Source organism: Onychostoma macrolepis, chromosome 03 (assembly GCF_012432095.1).
Source record: "Onychostoma macrolepis isolate SWU-2019 chromosome 03, ASM1243209v1, whole genome shotgun sequence".
NCBI classification, from domain to species: domain Eukaryota; kingdom Metazoa; phylum Chordata; class Actinopteri; order Cypriniformes; family Cyprinidae; genus Onychostoma; species Onychostoma macrolepis.
In genome coordinates, this window is record NC_081157.1 from 40252569 (window position 1) to 40278263 (window position 25695).

Genomic DNA, 25695 nt, shown 5'->3' on the forward strand with positions numbered 1-25695 from the left:
TTTTATAGATATGTTTATAGACATATGTGACCCTGGACCACAAAAATAGTCATAAGGGTCTTTTTTGTTATTATTGAGATTTATACATTATTACATCATCATTCTATTGATGTATGTTTAAAGAAACTCATACAATTCACACATGTATTTTTTCTTATTTGGAGAAAACTGTGATATTTTAATGCAGTTTTTTTGTTTGCATGTTATTGCCCCTACACCTAGCTATTGAACACACTTGATTATACAGATATGATTAATTATTATTTAAAATATTATTGTAAAATATCAAGATGACAGGGTGGACCATCATATGATGGTGTGGACACATAATGCAGAACACACAAATTATGACAAAATATGAAAATGAAACATTTATTCAACTTCTAAATATATATATATATAATAATAATAAATAATATAATTACATCAGTCACATTGATATACCCACCCTCCTCGTTCATTTTCATTCAGTCCACCCTGTCATGTTTATGTGGCCAACAGGGTGGACATTTTGAGCTTCAATTAGCACATTAGCTTACAACAAACTGTGACTAGCTAAATATTTAGTCTGGTTGTTGAAGAGAATTTGGTATATTTAAACTTACATATTTTGAAAATACTGTATTCTAATCACTTCTGGCATATTTTATGCCGACAGGGTGGACATGTTAAGCGTGGGAAAAGCAAGTAAGCAAACTCATACAAAGAAAATTTGTCAATTGAAAAGTCAGCAACTTATTCACCTCAGCGGTTGTAATTCCCGCTACTGAAGAGACAAAACATCTGTTGTCCTGATGTCACTAAAGGGGATAGCCTTTTCTTAAATGGGCGGCTTTCCCAACAAGACAGGGTGGACAACCATTCAAGGGACATGGACAAACTCTTCTTTTTTATTAAATAAAAATATAATTTTATGGCCAAATGATCAATATACTCAAATTGAGTTTAACAAAAAAATTAATTAATATTGAATGTAAAACAATCATGCTAAATAAAGTACTCTTTTTTTTTAATGACTTGCATGGTATAATAAAGATGTAAAGTACATATTTGTATTAAGTATTATGCATGACATGTGATTTATGTATTATTCTTTATAAAATGGAATGTAATAGTCTTTGGTAATATTCAACCATTTCATATTCAGGTAACAGCATCATCAAGTATTCCAAAAAATATCTAGATAAAAATGGGAAAAAGTACAAAGAGCTATTTGGCTGCATTTAAATTTTTAAAGTCTATTTTGTGGCTTACAATTCTGACTCATATTCGATCTATTTATTAAAACACTGTTTTTTTTTTTAATCGCTCTTCTCAAACACGACCTTCTCAACATGGCTATAATCGTCGTCCATATACAAGCGATTCACTTCCTGCATTTCGACCAATTGCAGTCCTTTGTGGACCCTACGTAATTTTACCGGGAAAACGGATGTTGCTACAGGTCCGGTGGAAACTGACACTGAGTGCTGAGAAGTGGCGGGAGATTTGTGAAGTACATATGTGGAGTAATAGCGGTCGAGCTGGAATAAAAGGTGAAAGATTATGCATTTGTTCAATGGCTAGAGTTCACCTTAATATATTACACTGCCTGATGCAGCTCAATTTGCAATGTAGCATGTGTTTGCTGCATCTCTTTGTTGTTTTGCATGTTGCTAACATGTTTTGCTAAGTTTCTTGTTTGTCCAGTTCGCCTAGTAACGTATAGCAATTAATAATCCGCAATGTGAAGGTAAACATTATGAGCTTAAGTCTTGTTTATGCGATCGTTCTGTTGCTGAATAAATGTTTATTTTGATTGCTGAATTATCCGTCAAGATTAATTATAAGCGAAAGAATAACGTTAACGTTACTTGTGTGCAAAAGTTAAATAACCTGAACGTTGTGTATATTGTTTGTTAAACGAAATATTGCTCATTATTTATGCACAATACAATAATGTTGTTGACCCAAACTAAAGATACCCAGATCATCAAAAACAATAGTTTCTAAATAGTTCCAAGTAGGACTAGTGAAAGAGTACGTTTTGCAAATCATTATTGTTTTATACTTAACGTGTCTGTCAAACTCCACAAACCTGTGAAGAAACAATTAAGCAGCTAATTTGGAAAGACCCCTTTACTAATTTGTACACCTGTTTTCCTAACCCCGCCCCTTTTATGCAAATGATGTTAAAGTGCTGTCACGCGCTCCATTTTAATGTTATTTTTTAAGGTTGTTTTGATATTATTCTTTATTTTTGAGATGGTTAATCGTGTGACGTGCGCAATATCTTCACTTTATTATATTCCTTTATAAATACTTTTGTTACCCATACTGTGTTCAACACACGCAAGATAGAAGTGAGCGTTTGTAAGTGTATGATTTGCTCATAAAAAGCTGACATTGTTTTTGCAGGGCTGCTTTAGAATGGAGTTTAAAAGGCGCAATGGAGGCCCTGCGATTGGCGGGGCTTCACAGGCCAAGAAGGGGAAAATTAACACAGAATGGGAGGATAGCCCCTCCCAGTTTGAAGAGGAACTCGCTCTATTTGATGAAATGGAAATGGAGGTGGAGTCAGAGGAGGGGAAAGCAGGTCATGATGTCATTCCAGTGGGTAAGTACATGTTTTGTCTGTTTCTTTGTAATTAATTAAATTGCATTTATTATTATACACACACACAAAAAGTTTGTCTGCAAAATATTCAAAACAACATATTAACCCATGAATACAGTAACACCGTGTCTACACTGGATGCGAGCGGCGCGGCGCGACAAATCCCCGACAGTAAACTGCTGACTCGTTCTATTTATGACGTATTGACACAAATTTCAAATGATTTTCAACTGTTGCGTCCGGTGTAGACACGGTGTTACTTTACAAAAAAAAAAGAAAAGAAAAATTAAGCCAATCCCATAACTATCTTATAGAACAAAAGAAAAAACCCAACTACATTCTAACCTATACATACTTAAAAAAAATAAATAAAAAAACATGCATACATGATCTACCCTCTTTTGCTCAGGTGACTTATTCTCTGCTGATCTTAATCCACGTTGGAAACGACCTCATGCACCTCCTCTACATCCAAACTCAGACACACTAATTTTCCAGCAGATAGACCTGGATTACTACTTGGGTGAGATGCACATGCGCTGTCACAAATGCACATATATAAATCCATAATCTAGGTCTTTCCCTCAGTGTGTTGTTGTCCGGTGTTTAGGATCTGCGGTGGCAGGAATGCCTGGGCAGGTGCAGGGCAAAGTGCCCATAGTGCGCATGTTTGGTGTGACGGACAATGGAAATAGCGTGTGCTGCCATGTTCATGGATTCGCCCCGTATTTCTATGTTTCTGCCCCCAACGGTGAGCTGCCAATTACAGGAATCTGCTCAGTGTCATTGAAATGTATTAAACACATCTTTCATGATTTCAATGGTATGTCTATGTCTTTCTTAGGTTTTACAAATGCACACTTGGCTGACTTTAAGAGAGAGCTGAACTCTGCTGTATTGAAGGATATGCGGTCCAATAAAGACAATATAGCCATCACTGTGCTGGCAGTGGACATCACCAAGAAGGAAAGTAAGTCGTCTTAGTGTAAATTTGTGTGTGTGTATACACTACCTTTCAAAAGTTTGGGGTTGGTGAGATTTTCTTATTACAGTGAAAGTTCAAATGAAAGAAATTAAAGTATTGTGAGATATTATTATAATTTAAAGGGTTACTCCACCCCAAAAATGAAAATTTTGTCATTAATCACTTAACTCCCATGTCATTCCAAACCCATAAAAGCTTTGTTCGTCCTCGGAACACAATTTAAGATATTTTGGATGAAAACCGGGAGGCTTGTGACTGTCCCATTGACTGCCAAGTAAATACCATTGTCAAGGCCCAGAATGGTATGAAAGACATCGTCAAAATAGTCCGTCTGCCATCAGTGGTTCAATCTGACTGTTATGAAGCGACGAGAATACTTTTTGTACGCTAAGAAAAAAACAAAACTATTTTATTCAGCAATTCGTGTCCTCCGCATCACCGTAGCACCATTTTGGAGAATGTTTGCTGGACGCAAACTGCGTACGCTGTTCGTTGTCAGCCGCACCACACGGATACGTTGTTTTCGTTCAAATCAAACCGTAAATATATGTAGAAAACGTATTCATGTGTTGACGATGTCTTTCATACTTTTCTGGGCCTTGACAGTGTTAATTACTTGGCAGTCAATGGGACAGTCACAAGCCTCCCGGTCTTCACCCAAAACGAAGCTTTTACGGGTTTGGAACGGCATGGGGGTAAGTGATTAATGAGAAAATGTTCATTCTGGGGTGGAGTAACCCTTTAAAATAACTGTTTTCTATTTAATACATTTTTCCAGTTATCAGTGTCCGATGATCCTTCAATAATAATTCTTATTATTGTCAATGTTGAAAAAAGTCATGCCGCTTAATATTATTGTTGAAACGTTATACTTTCTTCCAGGGTTCTTTGATAAATAAAAAGTTCAAAAGAACAGCATTTATTTGAAATAGAAATCTTTTCACTTTTCCTGTTGAATAAAAGTATTAATTTCTTTATTTAATAGTAATTCATTTATTTAAGTTTCTTTCTTACTGACCGCAGCTTTTTAACAATATTGCAAGTGAAACTGTTTTTGAGGTGTTATAGTTGACTGACTTTTCCCTATTTGTGCTAAGGTATGTATCACTACCATGGAAACAAACCTCTTGACTTCCTGCGCATCACCATGGCAATGCCGCGTCTGATTGCCCCGGCGAAGCGTCTTCTTGAGCAGGGTTTTAAATTTGCCAACTTCGCCACCCAGAGCTACCAGGCCTATGAAGCCAACATTGACTTTGAGATCAGGTGTGTGTTTGCGTGTACTTTCTCAGTTTCTGAAACTGGCGATGTGTGGTGGGCATTGTTTGCTCGACCCGATAAAGCATGTGAGACTTGCTGTATGTGCGTGATGGCAGGTTCATGGTGGACAGTGATGTGGTCGGTTGCTGCTGGATTGAGCTTCCTAAAGGAAATTACAGGCTGAGGGAGGAGAGGAGTGAAGGACGGACAGACTCAAAATATCCAGGAAAGGTAAAAACATGAAAGCAATCAATTAAGGCATTAGAGCGATGGAAATGGGTATTGAGTTGCCACACTCATCTGGTGTGTCTTTACTGTGTTTCTGTCTCAGGTGTCCCTGTGTCAGTATGAGGTGGATGTGGCGTGGAATCACTTGGTCAGTCATCCAGCTGAAGGAGAGTGGCAGAGAATCGCTCCTCTCAGAGTCCTGAGCTTTGATATTGAGTGTGCTGGAAGAAAAGGTCTGTCTGCGTTTTTTTTGTTTTCTTTCCTTGTTTAGGCTCTTTTAGTTTAGCTTATTCTGCTAAACTAAAAATCTGCTAAAAATATCATGTGGTGCGACCACTGCAGAGTGTTTTCCATTATAGATATATGTCCCAGATTGGCAGTTTTTTTTTTTTTTTTTTGCTTTTATATTCAATTTATGGTTTATATACATAAAATACTTTATTTTAGTATAATTTGGAATATATTTTAACGCAATTTGGTTCATTTCGGACTGTTTGTTTAATCTTTGTACAATATGAGAAAAAATGCCAAAAAAAATACAAATTAATAAATCGGAGCATGTAATTTTAGTTTGGCAATTAGGCATTTATTAGTAATTTATTATTTATTTATTAATAACTATTTTAATCTATTCTACCAGATTATACTGCCAAGCAAAGTAAAATAAAGGCTCACCATAGGCAGCATGTTAATTCTGACCCTGCAGTCTAGCACAAACTCCAGAAGTCATTTTCTACTATAAGAAAGATGTTCATGTTGTCTCTCAGAACCTGAGCCAGCAACCTCCCCCTACTCTAAACTGACCTTTCGCAAATACCCCCCCCCCTTAGTTACTGTTGCTACGTCCGACAAACCATGGCACTTTTTTGCCACACATCATGTTCTCACGCATTGAAAAATACATCACGGAGCAAAGACGACACTGACAGACAAGACGGAGCTGGTTACTTTTAGTTTGAAACAAAGTCTCAGTGTTTAAATTTTGTCTTTTTTTAAAAGAAATTCAAACAACAAATACTGTTTTGTGGCAACATGTGACAGATCGCTGTAGCTGTCTCATCATCTTTACTAGTTATAGCACGAAATAAACATGAATGAACATCAGAAGGTATATTGTTTCAACCGTGAAAAGATGTCAATACACACCATTTTTCAAGTTCAAGTCCACTGACGTTAATTTACTCTCCTGTCTGGTTTGTTTTTCGGTGTTATATGTCAGACTACCTGTTAATCAAACTCCCGGCAAAAGGGTCAGTTGAGCAGCCAATATTGGGCAAAGTACAGAAATGCCTGCAGATGCCATGCACTGCACTTTTCGCACGCCTCTTTAAATAGATTTTTAATGATATAAGGTCTTTTTGTCATTTGGAGCTACCACTCATCATGTGGTGCGACCAATAATAGCAATAACTGTATTAAAATTAAAATAAAATATTTCAAGTATCAAGTATATTTGTTTTATGCAATTTGCAGGAAAAATAAGCCTGTTAACTACATTTAAGAAGGCAACTCTGAAATTACAGAACAAAAATAAGAGATCATTATTTACAAGAACTCAAAGTAAATGCAAATTCTTTGTTTCAAAACACTTTAATTACTGAGAACATTTTAAAAAAAATTTAAGCATGTTAAGGAGATTATTTAATTTTAATATAAATCATGGTCGCACCACATGATTTTTTTTTTTAAGGCTATGGCCAATTCATCTAAATAAAAAAACACTCAAATCACTTAATTTTAAATTTTAATATGAACTTGTGTACACAACATTCTTAATGTTTGAACAATTACAGTAGATATTATTATTTTTTTGTATTTTAAAATTGGCCTGTTTAAAATCCTTATACATCAATGACCCATATACTATATATATACACCAACCCATTTGTCAGTGTAGCACATTACCAAATTAACTTTCCAAGTAGTAAGTAGTAGCCACAATGTGCCACTTGTGTGCTTGCTCTTTTTCTATTATAGCCTGCTGTGTAAATAACTGAAATGTTTGTGTGTGTTACAGGTGTGTTTCCTGAGCCAGAGATCGACCCTGTGATTCAGATCGCCTCTATGGTGCTGCGTCAGGGAGAGAAGGAGCCATTTATCCGGACGGTCTTCACCTTACAGAGCTGTGCCAGTATAGTGGGCTCCCAGATTCTCTGCTTTACTCAAGAGAAACTGCTACTGCAGGTACATACTCACAGATTCTCGCACATATACTTACACTGAAATGCTTACATGTGCATTTTCTTTTAAATGTAAATGTACATGGTGCAATAATAATAATAATAATGTATATGTGTGATTATCTCAGAGTTGGGCTGAGTTTGTGAGGACAGTGGATCCTGACATCATCACTGGCTACAATATCCAGAACTTTGATCTTCCGTACCTCCTCAACAGAGCTGCAACCTTAAAGGTAACTTGTTTTTACACCAAGATTTTTTTATGTTTGGAAAGTGAACACAAACCCAGTGGGATTAGTGGTGGCACATGTCAGAAGGCTTTATATTGTAGTTCAGGCAGGTGAATGGTATTGTGAGCCACTATTTTCTCTCTGTAGGTGAGTTTGTTCCCGTATCTGGGCCGTGTGTGGGGCGTTAAATCGGTCCTGAAAGACTCTAGCTTCCAAAGCAAGCAGATGGGCCGCAGAGAGAACAAAACGGTCAATATGGAGGGACGTGTGCAGTTTGACCTACTACAGGTACGCACACTTAAACTCAAATTGTGGCATCATATTGATTCATGACTGCACATGCTGTGACTCACCAAGTTTTTCTGTGTTGTAGGTGTTGCTGAGGGATTATAAACTGCGCTCTTACACACTAAACGCCGTCAGTTTCCATTTTCTGCAGGAGCAGAAGGAGGATGTGCAGCATTCTATCATCACAGACCTACAGGTGCAGTCAAGCAGATCTCTGTCCTATTCTTATAGCCAATCAACTCCATCTAGCAGTAAATCTTAAAAAAACAACAACCTGTCTTTCCTTTATCTTGGTTTTTTTTTTTCTTTCTTTTTTTCCCCGATTAGAATGGGAATGAGCAGACCCGCAGGCGTTTGGCTGTGTACTGTCTGAAGGATGCATATCTGCCCCTGCGCTTGCTGCAGAAGTTAATGTGTGTCATTAATTACATGGAAATGGCCAGAGTTACTGGGGTGCCCCTGACATACCTGCTCTCTCGTGGACAGCAGATTAAAGTGGTTTCACAGCTCCTGAGACAGGTCTGTGCATGTCTCTTTGTAACACGTTAATATAACAAACCTAGCAAATATTATGCTTAAATGTATTTTCAATGGCTTAATTCTAGGCTATGAAGCAGGATCTGGTAATGCCAGTGGTGAGGACAGAGGGTGGGGAGGACTACACTGGAGCCACTGTCATAGAACCAGAGAAAGGGTTTGTACCCGATTCCTATGTGATCATATTTTCATTCTCAAATCAGAGAACATGTAAATCGCATATCTTGAGGACTAAAATAAAAATTGGTCATCTAAAATCACATAAATGCACAATCGTTTTAAAGTTAGGTGTCTGTAAATTGATCAAAAAAAAAAGTGACAGACATAAAAAGACACTTATAAAGTTATGAAACGTTTGTATGTTGAACTTTCCATAAAAATATTAAGCAGCACAACGGTTTTCAATATTGATAATAAAAATAAATGTTTCTTGAGTACCATATCATCATATTAGAATGATATATGAAGGATGATGTGACACTGAAGACAGGATATTGGTATAGAAAATATTAAAATAGAAAATGGTTCTTTTAAATTGTAGTAATATTTTACAATATTATTGTTTTATCCTCGGTGAGCATATCAAATTTATTTCTAAAACATAAAAAACAATCTTTCTAACACCAAATTTTTCACCTGCGGTGTCAATAAATACAAGTGCTTAAGAGAGATTTATTTATTTATTCATTCATTCATTTCAAACACTTTCCAGTGGCTGTCAACAGATTCTTGTCTTTCTGATAGCTAATAAAAAAAAAAATGACCTTAACTAATATTTTGTGTATTATGTAATGTAAAAATGCAATATTAAGGTGGGAAAGTTGAAGCAACATTTAGATTTTGCAGATGATTTGCTTTGTAGTTGATTCACCAATGTGGAATCTGTGCGTGCATGTGTGTGTGTGTGTGTGTGTGTGTGTGTGTGTGTTTACAGGTATTACAGTGTTCCTATAACGACTCTGGATTTCTCCTCACTGTATCCCTCCATCATGATGGCTCATAATTTATGTTACACTACACTCCTGCAGAAAAGCCAGGTGGACAAACTCGGGTGAGAGAAGTGTGTGTGTGTTATGTAAAGTGTTAAAGTGATACTTTCTTCAAACTGCCTTTATTTTTCTATTTATTTATTTATTTCCCTTTTATTTTCTCTATATATTGTGTGTGTGTGTGCGCATGTGCACATTTTTAGCCTGGCTCCAGAAGATTTCATCAAGACCCCGACAGGTGATCTGTTTGTGAAGAGCTCTGTGAGGAAGGGCCTTCTCCCTGAGATCCTGGAAAACCTGCTGAGTGCCAGGAAAAAGTGAGTTCAACAATTAAAAGGAATGGAGATTATTAAATAAACTATTTGCTGCTGATGGTGAATAGTTCAGTGTAATTAAAAATGTATTATTTTGACTCAAATTTGTGTGTTTTCTGTATTTATATGCTTATGTTAAAGGGATAGTTCACCCAAAAATGAAAATTCTGTCATTAATTACTCACCCTCATATCGTTCCAAACCTGTAAGACCTTCGTTCGGAACACAAATTAAGATATTTTTGATGAAATCAGAGAGCAGCAACGCAACTGACACATTCAAGGCCCAGAAAGGTAGTTAGGACATCATTAAAATAGTCCATGTGACATCAGTGGTTCAACCGCAGTGTTATGAAGCTACAAGAATACTTTTTGCATAATAATGACTTTATTGAACGATTTCTTCTGTTCTGTGTCAGTCTCTGCCGCCATTCACAAGGCGCATGCGTGTAACATTAACATTACAGTTGAACCACTGATGTCAAATGGACTATTTTATCAATGTCCTCACTACCTTTCTGGGCCTTGAACGTATCAGTTGCATTGCTATCTATGCAGAGTCAGAAAGCTTTCAGATTTCATCAAAAATATCTTAATTTGTGTTCTGAAGATGAACGAAGGTCTTACAGTTTTGGAACGACATGAGGGTGAGTAATTAATGACAGAATTCTCATTTTTAGGTGAACTATCCCTTTAACATCACATCAACAACTCAAGTCCCTTTTTTTTTTTTTTTACCAGGGTTTGAATATGACTATATATATATATATATATATATATATATATATATATATATATATATATATAATATAAAATATTCAAATTTTGACTCTTAACACTTTGTGCCTGTAGGGCGAAGACAGAGCTGAAGAAAGAGACAGACCCCTTTAAAAAGCAGGTGCTGGACGGAAGGCAGTTGGCTTTGAAGATCAGTGCAAACTCCGTGTACGGGTTCACCGGGGCTCAGGTGGGCAAACTGCCCTGTCTGGAGATCTCTCAGGTTAGTTTTGCCACTCACAGACGGACAAATACTGTCAGATGGTTTCAAACAGAGATGCTTTAAGAGGCAGTGTTTTTCTTTTTTATCTGTAGAGCGTCACTGGCTTTGGTAGGCAGATGATTGAACAGACCAAACAGCTTGTGGAATCAAAATATACCATCTCTAATGGTTGCCAGGCAGATGCAAAGGTATTTAATCACATGAACGTGCTTTTACCTTGCACTAAAAACACACAGTGATGCAAGTCGAATGTGTTTCAGGTCATCTATGGAGACACCGACTCTGTGATGGTGAAACTAGGTGTGGCCACAGTGCAGGAAGCAATGAATCTGGGAAAGGAGGCTGCTGATTGGGTTTCCTCCCACTTCGTTCCACCAATCAAATTAGAGTTTGAGAAGGTACAGAAATAACTCTTAAGATTTCACAACAGAATCCATTAAATATGATTCCTGATAAGCTTAATAATCTTTCACACTTTTTCAGGTGTATTACCCATATCTGCTGATCAATAAGAAGCGGTACGCCGGGTTGTATTTCTCTTCTAATGCTGAACATCATGATAAGATGGATTGCAAAGGAATTGAGACCGTCAGACGAGACAACTGCCCTCTAGTGGCCAACCTTATCAACACATGCCTCCAGAACATCCTCATTGACAGGTACAAACATTGCCACACACAGAACAACTCCCATGTGCTCGGATACGCAACAGTGACGCACAAACTAACGTGTAAGAGTGAAGACATGACTCTACAAGCCTTAACAAAAGCCATATGTTTATGTTCTTGTTGCAACACACACCTTGCATATACCAACACACATTAATTCACATGGAATGACGATGTGTTTTGTGTTTCAGAGACCCTGATGGAGCAGTAGTTCATGCTAAAGAAGTCATCTCTGACCTTCTGTGCAACCGCATTGACATCAGTCAGCTGGTCATAACTAAAGAGCTCACACGCACCGCACAGGAGTATGCCGGCAAACAGGCCCACGTCGAGCTAGCAGAGAGGTGCGTGTTTGCTTATATTTTCTGCACTGTTAGTTTGTAAGTGCAAAATTCTCCATTCTGGCACTGAAATGTGCCATTCATGTGATTGAGACAAATCCGAGGAGTTTTTATTTGTGAGTATCTGAAGTATAGAAAGGTTTAGATGGCAGACCTCTGTATGATGCCTGGTGTTTACAAGTACAGCTGCTTTGTGCACAGGGATAATCATGGTAACCTCTGTATTTTTGCTTTTCCATAAGCGCCACCTACTGTCAGAGACTAATTTTGCATTTTTCATTTAGACGGCCATTTTTGTTCAGTACAGGGTTTGTTAGCTAAAACTAAAACCATAAGAAAAAAATTGTTACTTGAAATAAAACAAACATTAATGGAAGTTAAATAAAATATTATTTATAAATACATTTTTCCTTCAGCCAGCTGCCAGCTGAAAAATGTTACATTTTTCGGTTTCTTGAAATAGTAGAATAACTAAAACTAAATTAATAAATAAAAACTGTTTATATTTAGTTTATAATAAGTTTGTTATATAAAATATAGTTTATTATATTAAAAACTAATAAAAATGACAAGAATTCAAATTACAATTTTTTTTAATTTAAAGTGAAAAATTCTAAATTAACAAAAACTATAATAGTATATTAGGACACGTTCACACAGCAGCAGAATACAGTTGTCAGTCCTGTATTTGAGTCCTTAATACGGTTACATTTACACCCAGTACGGTTATTTACAGGTGTGACAACCGCATTCTGTAACCGAACTCACACCCGTAAATTTTGAGGACTCCCAACGGCGTTATCAGAACACACAAGCGCTGTGTGAACGGAACAGGACTGAACAACTAGTTGTCTGCCACGTCATACAGTGCGAGAGAGCCGCTTTGGTGCACAAACATGTGTCTAACGTGTGCTGCGTGTTAGGGCTGCACAGTTAATCGCATTTCTAATCACGATTACGATTATGCATGCCACGATTACATAATCGTTCAAAGCCGCGATTACAAAAATAAATAAACAATTAAAAATGCCCACTTGCATTATTCTGTGTGCTTAAGAGGTGTTTGCCGTGCGGGGTTTAACAAACTCAAACACACTGGATAAGACATTTTGTCTAACTGATAGTCGTTGTCACTGTTGTGCATGATAGATATGTTAAACGCCAAACGTGTCAAAAGCGGTAACAAAATAGCGGTACTCGTTTGAACTGTGCACCACATGGACCTTTTATCCGCTCGCCTCAGTGACCAGTCGCGATCACGCACTAAACAACGCTGTGAAAACCAGTAAGAAGCACTCGAGTTCAGCGCAGAGTTCTCCGGTACAAATCACCTCTCTTTAATTTAAACTAGTTTAAAGCCAGATAAATCGGAGCGGTTATTCTCATCAACACTGATGCAGAAAGCAGCAGAAACAGTGCAACAACGATCCAGTTAGAAGACGTTTCAATCCACAAATCACCCACACTTACCATAGTTTTACTGTAGTTACAATATGGTGGCAGAAAAGTAGGATATTCATATTGAGTATTATTATATTAGTAATATACTAAATATGTTAAAGGAATAATGGAATATAATTCCATTATTTTGTTAATTATTCTATCAGTTGATGTGGATTGGTAATTGACTGAATGTCTGTAGGCTACTGTTTTTCAATGCAAACACCATAGAAACCATATAGTTAGGCTACTTTTTTACCATGGTAATGAGGTGCTGTACTTTTGGTTTTGACCTACAAATGTATAAAAGATGAGGCTGTTACAGTTTTCACAATGGTACTGTTTTTTTAAATAAAAATAAATGTACATCTGCATCCCAACTCAAGCTCCTGTTACTCTGAACTCAAGCTCCTGTTCTATTTCTGTTGCATTTCTAAGAGACAAAACTTGTAATATTATATGTTCAGTGCTACCAAATCAGGTGCTGGTCCCACTGCTCTCGAATGTTAGTCTGAAGCCCTGATAATATAAATTGTACTGTAATTTGAAATTTCGTCTGTTTAATTGTAAATTAAATATATAGGTTTAGTAAATCATTTTTTCATTTTCTTTTTTCCTTTTAGTTTTAGTATAACATTATTATACCATGCACAATTTTCCCTTTTTTTGTTTAAAGAAGAAACCAAACCATTGTATAGTTCACATTTGAGGCTCAGTGCTATAGAAAAGCAATAAAAGTTCAGGAAGAGTGTTTTCAGCCTTTATATATATATATATATATATATATATATATATATATATATATATATATATATATATATATATATATATATTTATTTTTTTTATTTTTTCTATAAAAATATGGCATAAATATGTTCAAAATAATCGTTATTAATAATCACAATTACAATCTCAAGGGAATAATAGACATGTTTTATTAGATGATCAGTCTTGTCCAGGTGAAGCTTGTCAGCTAATCATCTTAACAAGCACAACACTTTTTTATATATACATACATACATACACACACACACACACACACACACACACACACACAGACAGTGGGGCAAAAAAGTATTTAATCAGCCACCAATTGTGCAAGTTCTCCCACTTAAAAAGATGAGAGAGGCCTGTAATTTTCATCATAGGTATACCTCAACTATGAGAGACAAAATGAGAAAATAAAATCCAGAAAATCACATTGTAACATATATATATATATATACAGCCAACTAACTCTGTTCTATGACAGTTTTCCAGCATCCCGCCTCCACTCCAACTCCGCACTCTAATCCAATTTCATCCCATTTTTGGGATGGTGGGGGGGTTCTCTGGGTTTGGGCTCTATCCCAAGCTCAGAGCCCTCCCTTCGGACAGCACGCCAAATATGCTTATCAGTTGCTCAATCATATTATACATTAGTGCGAACTCGTGAACTTACAGTGACAGAGAAATGAGCTGCGTGTTTTAGATCCAGTCAGTTTTCCACCGGAGCCGCTCCCGTCAGTTTTGTGTTCTTACTGATGCTCTGCTCTACCAAATATAAAAGCTGCTGGTTAATGAAATTTTGACAGATGAACTCGAGGCACGATTGGACTCTTTGTCGTGTCAGAAAGTGATAAGACTTTCAGTTTTATGGACGTTGCCATTTTTTATTTTACTTTGGTCACTGTTGCTATGGTTACTGGTAAGGAATATGGGCTTGACACCCATTGCATGTTCATACAGACAGAGTTTGAGATGCTACTGTAAGTTGCTGTGTGAACGGGACATTTCGAGACTCACACCTCTAAAGAAAATGCGGTTGTCAATCCCAAAAACTGACAGTGTGAACGTGGCCTTAGTGATTCTAAATTAAGTTTCAACGCTGGTTTATATTTGTTGAAATTTGTATTATTTAAACTTTGTTTAAATCTTTTTAGAAGTTTTTCCAGTCATTTTACAATTTGGGATGTTATCGTAGACACATCGTGTTTTTTCAAATGAATGTTGCCACTTCAGTAACATGGAGTTCTATTCTAAAATGAGAATTTTCCGAAATGATTGCAGCTGCTTATTTCAGGAAATTTTTAGACGAAGAATTCAGGGTTTGCAGGTATGCGAGTAATTGACTTGAGCTTATAAACACTTTTCACGAATGTGGGTTTTAGGATGCGGAAGCGTGATGCCGGTAGTGCTCCAAACCTCGGAGATCGAGTCCCGTACGTCATCATCAAAGCAGCAAAGGGAGTGGCAGCATATATGAAATCAGAGGTCAGTGTTGTGTGTTGCATGTTTTTATGTGGCGGATATCCTGTACTGTAGTTGTTAAGGTTGAGTTATATCTCTCAGGACCCCATCTATGTGCTGGAGAACAACATCCCTATAGACACACAATACTACCTGGAGCAGCAGCTGTCCAAACCTTTACTGCGCATCTTTGAACCCATACTGGGCGAGAGCAAAGCTGAGAGTGTGTTGCTGAGTGAGTATCATCTATTAAGCTTTGAAGTTGGCATGAAATGGAAATTATCTGTATTGTAAATGCATGTTGTAGATCTTCTAATGAATGATTATTTCATGTTTTATTTTGGAACCTTTTTTAAACTTCTAATGTTTCATAAAGATGTATTGTGAAACAATAGACTTCTCTCTGTTGACGTTTGCCAGTAATGATGCTGATTTAAGTTCCACAAATCTTAAGTACACCGCGCAGTTCTTGCTTTATTTCAAGTTAGACATCACTCAAAGTAATGACTTGCAGTTTCATGAAAGGTGTTTCATTCAGGTGAAATTTTGTGCAAAAAAAGGTCCATTGTTCATTGCCAATAGTGTAGCAATGAACGAAGCGCAGCTCACGCAGAAGTCACTTTCAAACAAAGCAGCTCTCTGTGACCCACTTGAACCCGCTGCAGAGTCTGGCTGGGAAAATGTTTGGCCTTCATACAAAAATCCCAATTACATGGATTTCTATTGAAAGGACTGCGAAAAGTTCACCAAACCACAGTAAATGTGACCTTACTTTAAGTGAGTCAGACATTAATTCAGTTCCCGCTCTGGCCAATTCAGTGATTTTGTTCAGTCTGATTCAAACTCTTCAGACTCTTATGAGTCTTTATGAATGATTCATTAAAACAGCCGGCTCATAACTGCACTGTTTGTTCAATTTTTTTTTTTTTAAAGTGCAGCCAGCATGAACTTCATAATAGAAAGACGTTTATATTGTTTTGTGTTATAAACTTATCTCATCAAATTCATTTCAAACTGCAAACTATAGTAAAAAAAAAAAGGATTTCTTTCAGAAATGATTCCGCTAATACATCTACTTTTTCTGTGTTGTTTCAGAGGGCGATCACACACGTTGTAAGACGGTCTTGACATCTCGAGTTGGTGGTCTCATGGCTTTTGCTCAGAAACGAAGCACTTGCATTGGCTGCCGAGCTGTGCTCAAAAATGATGGTATGTATTAGGCGTGTGTGTGTGTGTGTGTGTGTGTGTGTGTGTGTTTAGGTCTCAGTAGTACCACAAATCACAAAACTGACATATTTATCGCTTTCTTCTCTACAGTGGCTGTATGTGACTTCTGCAAAAAGAAAGAGTCAGAGCTTTATCAGAAAGAGGTGCGTTTTGTGTTTATATATGTATAAATCATGGCAAACTTGTCTTCATAAGTGGGGCTGAAGATTGTTGATCTGTGTCCTTTAGATCGCTCATCTGTCGACTCTGGAGGAGAAATTCTCTCGTCTGTGGACTCAGTGTCAGCGCTGTCAAGGTTCACTGCATGAAGATGTGCTGTGTACCAGGTATTTACACACTAGGCCTGGACAATATATCAGATGTTCTCTATAGTATTATTTCTTTGTTGGTGATGGTGAATATACCAGTGAATAAAACAGTTTTTTGTTGTCTTTCTTTTTCAGTCGAGACTGTCCCATTTTTTACATGAGGAAGAAAGTGCAGAAAGATTTAGACGATCAGGAGAAGCTCGTCTCCCGTTTTGGTTGGTGATGGACGAGGATCTTTTCTTTTGCCTGGAGCTTTCTCAACATTCATTCTTCATCTTACCTCAGTGAAGGAGAGTCTGTCTCACTTCATTTTGTAAAGAATCATAATTTTTCTAGTGGCTGAATAAATAAAGTGCATTTTTGTAAAATGGTCGTCTTCTTTTGGCTTGATTTAACATTTATACTTAAATATTTTATTATATTGTTTTTTTTTTTTTTTATGAAAGTTTTTATTCATCACAGATTTTAAGTGTGAAATAAGTGCATGGCTGTTTCCATAGTCAAGAAAAATAAATTGATTTCAAGTCATAAACGATTCAATTGTCAATGTGTGAGGAATAACTGAGGACAGGCCATTGAATTTTATTAGAAAAATAATGCACAGCTGAGGTGGTGGTGCCATTACGCTTCGGGTGTGCATTTTTTTTTTTTCTATTAATTGAATGGCCTGGAGTCAATTATTCCTTACATATTGACAATAGAATTGTTTACCTTTGAAATAACTGAAATCATACGGCGAAGTGATATGGACATGTAATGTGTTCAAGACCTATGTATGTTTCCCTGAAAATAATTGCACACCTTTCAAGCATTTAACGGCCCTGTAGTATAATTTTTTTATAATGCTATCTTTAGATAGAAATAGATTTTTATGAGTGAAATTTCAGATTTTTTATCAGGAAAAAAAATACTTGTCCAATAATTGCAGTAATGGTGAGATTCAACCCATAGCTTGTCTTAAAAGTGATCCTTTACCGTAAAGCTACTTTTGTTACCGCTTTTTTTTTTTTTTTTAACTTTTCAGTTCAACAGGGTTCAGAAAACAAGGTGAAAGAGAAAAAAATCAAACATCACCCTAGGCAATATTTTACAAATTCCATACATTGCATTCATGCATGTTTTGGTTTCTGTCATTATATTCCTAAATCCAAGCTATATTAGGGGTTACATACAGGTATTTGAAATCCCACATGGATAGTACAAGAATCTTTCTCAAGCAACCTAGGTCATATGGTGAAATTATAGGAATTAAAAAAAGGAATATTTCTTGCTAACAGTTCCTCATTATTTTAACTTAAGCAGCTGTTTTTGTTTTTTAAAGCAACTTTTGGCCAAAAACTTGTATTACTCCGAGCACTTACTACTGCACGTGTGGCCATTTATAGCATGTAACTGATTTTTGAGAATGACATTTAAAAAAAAAAAAAGAAATTACTTTAACTCATTAGATCAGCCTTTCTGATTATACTAAGAAAAACTAACGCGACTGCCCTGGTATGACCATAATAGCACATTATATACTTGTTATAACACTTAAAGCAGATATAATAACTGAAAAATTAAGGTTCAACTACAACTGAAGGTTTGAATATTGAGGAAATCACAGTCATCTAGCCAAAAGTCTCTTTATTCACAAAACATATAACTACAGTTATCAATGTGGCAAAGGGAATGGATCAATCACAAGTTTTGGTCACATGTTTAGCCTGAACCAAAACTATTCCTGTCTCTCCTATCAATCTTTAAAAAAAAAAAAAAAGAAAGTCTCATCCTCCCAACCAAGCCTCATCACTGGCATATTACACAATTCATCATTATACATGAAATGTTAATGTCCAATACAATGCTGGTATGTGTACTGAAATGGTTCAATATTAACAGTTACAAAAATACAGGATTTTACCATAAAATACTGCTGGGAAAAATTAAAAAAAGCAAGCTTGATTTTCTTTCTGAATTTCATAATTATAGAAGGGCTACATTAGGTGTAGGACAGCTAAATTTTAGTCCAAGCCATGACAACAATAGTAACCTGGGGAGAAATTGATCAAATGTAAATTTTGTACAAAGAAAAACATTTGATGGTGAAATACATTTTTAGCAAGTACTAAAAATATTTTCTGAATAAATCCCACAATGCATGAGATGGAAACACTTCTTAGGGTGTACAAAACATTATATTAGTGGTGCTTTCTCAAAGGCCACAAAAACTTTAGGGGACTTCTGAGCTTCCTCATTCCCGACCACCGTTAACAGAACCACACGGATGTGCTGACTGGCTCACAAAGTTTTGAAGAGATGAGACATGATCAGGCTTACCTAAAAAGAGCTAACCATTACCAACTTAAAGTATATCCCGTCACCACTTCTTTAATTTGTTATAAACAAGATTCCTTGCTGCTGTGACTCTAAATACGACTGTAAAACTATGACACGCATCAGGTCGTTTTAGCACAGAAGGGGAAGCAGCAGCTCAAAGTTGTCGAGTCCACTTGAGACTAGACGAATATGAAAATATGTCTTTCCCAAAGCAATTCCACAGTTGCTCGATTCTCATTGAGGTCTCATGCGCACATACATACAAACACATACAACAGCCAGTCACGTTCCTATTCCTCAAAGGCTGGTGGCGTAAGAGAGTGGTAAGAAAAGGAAATGGGGTGTGTATGTATGTGTAATGCTACAGTAGTGTGTGTGTGTGTGTGTGTGTGAGTGAGTGAGTGTGTGTGTGACCTTGAGTGCATTGCTATCACGGGGGTGCAGTGCGAGGCTGTACGCGTGTAGCGCTATAAAAGAATGCAGCGTCTCTGTGTGTGCTTTTTGCTCTTCTTATTACTGCGGTTCGTCTCCTTGTATCTTCGGATCACCCGCACGAGAGAGTAAAACGCGTCCTCAACACCCTGCAGACAGAAAAAGACAAGACAGATTTAGAACTAATGGTGCTAAAGAGAAAATCACAAAAGTTTTGGTTGTGTCAAAAAGTCTAATGCACATTATGAAATTACAAACATGATACTTTTACTCTGATTTGCACGCCCAAAAATAAACAAATGCACTCTCGTCCTGTCATCGCCATCATTATGTCTTCAGGTTTGCTGACATGTTTCTGGAGGGTTGGGTTTTGGAGAGGGCGTGTGACTGAAGTCTAGTGTAAATGATCTAGTCTAGTATGGTCTAGTATGATCTCAAATCTTGTCAAACTGCTGTGAAATATTCTGCTTGGTTAGTGTGCTCTGTTTCTCAACCACTTGGTGTGATACTTCATCATCTAAGGCAGCCACATTCATTCGTGGTTAAGGAACATTCCCACAGAACACGTTTTTGCATTCCACTGCACTGCTATTCCATTGTTGTCGTTTTCTTTTCTTTTTTTGTAAAACCTGCTAGTAGTTTGATTGTTGTACTTGCATCTCACATCTTTTGCAGTCTCACATGACACAGTGTACTAAAAAACACAGCCTTTGTGTTTTTTTGTACAACTTTGAGCAAGTTGTACAACTTATGTATACAGTGCTGCTCACTAATATTGGCACCCTTGGTAAATATGAGAAAAGCCGGCTGTGAAAATAAATCTGCATTGTTTATCCTATTGATCTTTCATTCAAAATTTTTTTACAAAATTCTAACCTTTCATTGACGTGAATCAATGGAAAGTAGGAGGAAATTCCCATTATGAAATAAATGTTTTTCTCTAGTTCACGTTAGCCACGTTATTGGCACCAATTATTGCAACATCCTTTTCCCAAGATAACAGCTCTGAGTTTTCTCCTATAATGCCTGAACAGTTTGGAGAACACCTGACAAGAGATCAGAGACCATTCCTTCATCCAGAATCACTCCAGACCCTTTAGATTCCCAGCTCCATGTTGGTGCTTCTTCACTTCAGTTCACCACTCATTTTCTACAGGGTTCAGGTCAGAGGACTGGGACAGCCATAGCAGAAGTTTCATTTTGTGCTCAGTGACCCATTTTTGTGTTGATTTTGATGTTTGTTTGGGATCATTGTCTTGATGGAAGATCCAAACATGGTCCATTATAAGATTTCTAACAGAGGCAGACAGGTTTAGATTTTTTATCTGTTGGTATTTGATAGAATCCGTGATGCCATGCATCTGAACAAGATGTCCAGGACCTCCAGTAGAAATATAGGCCCAAAACATTAAAGATCCAGCAGTATATTTAGATGTGGACATGGGGTACTTTTTAATCCCCGTGTTCACCAAACTCATTTGGTGGGTTTTCTGCCTAAAAGCTCTTTTTTTAGTTTCATCTGACCATAGAAGCCAGTCCCATTTGAAGTTCCAGTCGTGTCTGATAACTGAATATGCTGGAGTTTGTTTTTGGATGAGCGAGGAGAATTTTTTCTTGAAACCCGTTTGAACAACATGTGGTGATGTAGGTGCTGTTTGATATTTTTTAAGCTTTCTGACCCCGAGACTCAACTAATCTCTGCAGTTCTTTAGTCACTCAATCTCTCCTTCTCACCGTGCATTAGGACGATATAGACACATGTCCTCTTCCAGGCAGATTTGTAACATCTTTAGTTGATAGGAACCTCTTAATTATTGCCCTGATGGTGGAAAAGGGGGTTTTCAATGCTTTAGCTAATTTCTTACAGCCACTTTCTATTTTGTGAAGCTGAACAATCTTGTTCTGCACATCAGAAATATATTCTTTGGTTTTACTCCTTGTGATGGATGATTAAGGGAATTTGGCCTTTGTGTTCCTCATATGTATAATCCTGTGGAACAGGAAGTCATGGCTGGACAATTTCATGTTCATAATCACCCTGGCGTGCTAAAAAATTTAAATATGAATAGGAACATATTTCAGAGATATTTTTTTCATAAGAATTTCTAGGGGTGCCAATAATGGTAGCCAACATGCATTGGAGAAAAACATTTATTTCATAATGTGAGTTTCCCTCCACTTTCTATTGTTTTACTTCAATGAAAGTTTAGAATTTTGTGGATTTTTTGAATGAAAGATCAAAAAGACATGCAGATGCAGATTTATTTTCACAGCCGCCTTTGCTCATATTTACCAAGGGTGCCAAAATTAGTGAGCAGCATTGTATATAAAAAGGGCAAATGGGCTAAAGTTGGCCCATGATGAATTTGATTTGGCCCACTATGACATTTCACAAGAGGGGGGAAGAACAAGAAAGTCTTTCATAGAAGCACATCAGCCTTATTAATTTATCTTTTTTTTTTTTTGTTTAATTTTTACATTGAAATGTACAAACGTAATTGACTGTGTCTGAAAAAAAAAAAAAGTAATAAACATATAACTGCATATAATGCAACATTTAGTTTAATTTTTGGCCCACAGTAGTAAACTGTTTGGGCATACATCTTGCGTCTTTTTTCACTCCACTGTCCTATCTCTCGTATTTTCAAAATGCAAAAATGTGTTCGAATCCCAGCTCGAGGACCTTTCCCAATCCCACCCCCCTCTCTCTCTCTGCCACTTCCCTTCCTGTCATTTCTATACTATCCTATACTAATAAAGTAAAAAAGTGTTCTGTGTGAATCACCCCTAAGATCGCTGTTGTTCTGAATGTGATGGTATACAGACCAATGGCATTATAACCTATTGTATTGCATTTTATATTGCTTTTATACACTAGTTCAATAAACAAGATTAATCACAACCTTCTTTCTGCAAGAATCCTGCATTAAATAGACATAAAATGCCTACAAACATGTTTTTGAACTTATTTTAACTTGAGCACCGTGTTTTTAGAGTTGTACGTCATGTGAGAGATGCTGCAAAAGACGCAAGACGTGAGCGCAATGGTCAAATGCTCCTGTCTAGCAGAAGTTTACACAGAAAAACAACAGAAAAGCAGAGCAGTGGAATACAAAAAACTGTTTTGTGTAACTTTAAAATCAGTGGCACACACCTGTCGCGTCTTGGCAGATGTTTCGACATATGGGACCCCGTAACTTCTGGCGAGCTCTTGGGCTTGAAGTGTCTCTACAGTACGAGAGGTCAGGTCACTTTTGTTCCCCACCAGCACCATCGGGACATTGTCGCTGTCTTTGACACGGTTTATTTGCTCCCTGCACAGAAACAAAGCACAACACGGATGATTTTTTCCACACAGAGTGATTTGTGAAATTCTACTAGGCCTTTCTCTAGTCCCGCAATGGTTTCCTAACTCATCAACTTTAAAAATCACACAGAAAAAGGAAGTTGGCATATTAATGTAGTTCAGTGACGTCATCCTGCTGAATTGACGTTTCATTTTTTTTTTTAAATCTAGCATTACATTTGATCATATTCTAAGCTTTCAGGAAGTAAAAAGCTTTATTTGCGGTTATTCGACACAGACCCATCCCATCCGCCTTGATCACGCAGTCTAGGCCCACAAATCCCAGATATAATACAGGAGTATTAAAAGGACAGTCCACCCAAAAATGGTTTCACTTACATTGTATTTTTATTTTTTTTGTCCATACAACAAAAGTGAATAGAACACGAAACTGTTAGGTTACCAGCATTCTTCCAAATATCTTTAATGTTCCACAGAGGAAAATAAATAAATAAATAATGACAATCTTCATTTTTAGATGGATTATCTTAACGTCCGAAAGACTATTTGATGGTAACCGATGCCAAATATTGTTTACGTACATCAGTTTGTCCACACGTGTTTGGCTATGTACCTGTAAAGATGTACGTCCTCAAAGGACTTGGCGTTGTTGATGGCAAACACACACAGAAAGCCCTCTCCTGTCCTCATATACTGATCTCTCATGGCACTGTACTCCTCCTGACCTGCGGTGTCTAGGATGTCCAGCAAACACGTCTCTCCATCAATCACAACTTGCTTTCTATAAGAATCCTGCTTGGAATAGACATACAAAAAAAACTTGAACTCTATCACATCTGAGCTTTTACATGCTATGATGATCAATAAAGTATTAGCTGAATAAACTAATAAAAACAAACAAATATTTTTAATTATTTTAAAGGGATATTCCACCCCCAAAAAGTGAAATGAAATTTATTTAATCATTTAATCCCCCTCATGTCATTGCAAACCTGTATGCATTTCTTTCTTCTGTGGAATATGAAAAAAGATATTTTGGAGAATGCTGATAACCAAACAGTTTTGGCTCCCACTGACATCCATAATATGTTTGTCGACACTATGAAAGTCAAGGGAAACAAAACAGCTTAACTAACAACATTCTTCAAAATATCTTGTTTTGTGTTCCAGAAGAGAGAAATTCACTTGAATTGAGGGGGAGTAAAAGATGACGCACATTTCATGTTTGGGTGGACTACCCTTTTAAAGAAGGTGAACTCTTACCTCAATAGTGGGGTCATACTCGTCTACAAAGTGATTCTGTATGAGCTGGATGGTCAGTGCGCTTTTGCCAACGCCACCAGCCCCGACAACTACCAGCTTGTATTCTGTCATTCTGGATGGAAGAGAGAGAAGGTGAATGGGGAGAGGGTTAAAACAGAAAATTGCAGTCTTGTTGGGATTTTATCAAGAGCAACTTGGAAAAAAACATAACCTTAGCAGATACAAGCATCTCACACTGACTGATACACTTATACAAATTATGGCAGCGTTCAAAGACTGACCACAAAAAAGATAAATCAGTCTTCACTGTATGGAAACCAAACTCAGTGAAAGTGAATGGTGACCGAGGAGGTCATTCTGCGTAACATTTCCCTTTTCGTTCCACGAAATAAAGAAAAGTCATACGGGTTTGGACCAACTTGAGGCTGGGTAAATGATGACACAATTTTCGCTTTTTGGGTGAACTGTTCCTTTAAAACATACATATTACATAAGATGGGCGACTGAGATTTGAAGTTGCTGCATTATGTCAACAAATCAAATTTAAAGATATTTAAGACTATGGTTTAAGATAACGTTTATTCAGTTCCTATCACATTTACTTAGCCGGCAAGCTCTTTGTAGCTTTATCTCAACTCTTATCAACAGGTTAGAAGTTATTTATAGGCTTATTTGTGTATTTTACCTCGTGAGTGGTTGTTAAATGAGTTCGGCTCGCCCAAACGAAGCGCTTCGAGATGAATTGGTATTGAATGAAGTCCAAGGATTAGCCCCTGAGCCACATTACGATCGACCAGACAAACTAAACTCTCCCGAGAGTCGAAGACAGGTTGGAAGTGTTTGGGCTGATGAAAATCCACCCGTAAAAACACCAAAAATTCTTCTTATCTTAATTATGTTCCTCCAGTCTGTTCAAATTTTACGATAACCCACATAAATCCACCCGTAGAGGCATTAGCTCCTCTCGGCTAAAACTCTCCCAGATTCACTGAGGGCGAGGAGGGGGCGGGATCACTGGAGGAGCTGACCAATGAGATTTAGCCGGCCCGTCGCATTTTTATATTCTATTGGGCGAGGAATAAACGGAAGTAAAAATTGACCAATGGTAGTGCAATGCCTCTTTCCAATTTCTCTCTTATGTCCCGCCCCGTGAATATGGACCAATCGGAATCGTTTAACATATTAAAAGTCCAGAGATGCATATCAAGCCATCAAAGGGTCTCCACTAAATGTTTCTCCTAGCCATTAAAGGAACATAAAATATACCTCAGAAAATACATTTAGGCCCGGTTTCACAGACAGGGCTTAGACTAAGCCAGGGTTAGGCCATAGTTCAATTAGGACATTTAAGTCATGCCTTAGAAAAAACATTTTAAGATCAGTCAGTGCAAGTTTCTTTCATTTGAAAGAAGAGTCATTTGAGTCTGGGACTAGGTTTAAACCGGTTTAAACCTTTCTGTGAAACTAAGGGTTAGTGTTTTAATGTCTCATTGCATTTACAAATAAAGTATATTGCAAATAATAATTATATTTTTGTTATTTAGTTGTTACTTAA

General features: G+C 37.0%; 2 protein-coding genes across 3 annotated transcripts; one reads left to right on the top strand and one right to left on the bottom strand.

Annotated features, from left to right (window-relative positions):
• Positions 1-1377: 1377 nt before the first annotated feature.
• pold1 (polymerase (DNA directed), delta 1, catalytic subunit) lies at positions 1378-17171 on the top strand. The gene is made up of 27 exons (XM_058769279.1): positions 1378-1535; positions 2398-2596; positions 3006-3119; positions 3207-3347; positions 3441-3566; positions 4679-4847; positions 4958-5072; positions 5173-5302; positions 7087-7253; positions 7378-7482; positions 7627-7767; positions 7853-7963; positions 8095-8286; positions 8373-8461; positions 9239-9355; positions 9497-9610; positions 10459-10606; positions 10699-10794; positions 10867-11004; positions 11090-11265; positions 11466-11618; positions 15206-15308; positions 15387-15519; positions 16380-16493; positions 16602-16654; positions 16740-16837; positions 16955-17171. The coding sequence occupies exons 2-27, from the start codon at positions 2410-2412 to the stop codon at positions 17040-17042; spliced, it is 3318 nt and encodes a 1105-aa protein (XP_058625262.1). The 5' UTR covers positions 1378-1535; positions 2398-2409; the 3' UTR covers positions 17043-17171.
• A 1394-nt stretch (positions 17172-18565) lies between these two features.
• On the bottom strand, positions 18566-25157 carry zgc:55558 (GTPase KRas). Of its 2 annotated transcripts, none has more exons than XM_058769962.1 (5): positions 24826-25157; positions 24141-24252; positions 23491-23669; positions 22725-22884; positions 18566-19719 (listed from the first exon to the last, which is right to left on the bottom strand). In XM_058769962.1, the coding sequence occupies exons 2-5, from the start codon at positions 24249-24251 to the stop codon at positions 19606-19608; spliced, it is 564 nt and encodes a 187-aa protein (XP_058625945.1). In that variant the 5' UTR covers position 24252; positions 24826-25157; the 3' UTR covers positions 18566-19605. The 2 variants fall into 2 exon arrangements, with proteins under 2 accessions (XP_058625945.1, XP_058625943.1); XM_058769960.1 differs by having other exon boundaries at positions 23491-23672.
• Between the last annotated feature and the right edge of the window lie 538 nt (positions 25158-25695).

Coding starts and splice junctions, on each gene's coding strand:
- pold1 (XM_058769279.1), top strand. CDS start 2,410: ATGGAGTTTAAAAGGCGCAATGGAGGCCCTGCGATTGGCGGGGCTTCA. Junction 5,073..5,172: donor ACTCAAAATATCCAGGAAAG/GTAAAAACATGA, acceptor TTTCTGTCTCAG/GTGTCCCTGTGTCAGTATGA. Junction 16,494..16,601: donor AGCTGTGCTCAAAAATGATG/GTATGTATTAGG, acceptor TCTTCTCTACAG/TGGCTGTATGTGACTTCTGC.
- zgc:55558 (XM_058769960.1), bottom strand. CDS start 24,251: ATGACAGAATACAAGCTGGTAGTTGTCGGGGCTGGTGGCGTTGGCAAA. Junction 23,673..24,140: donor AGTATGACCCCACTATTGAG/GTAAGAGTTCAC, acceptor GTCTATTCCAAG/CAGGATTCTTATAGAAAGCA. Junction 22,885..23,490: donor GAGGACGTACATCTTTACAG/GTACATAGCCAA, acceptor GTTTCTGTGCAG/GGAGCAAATAAACCGTGTCA.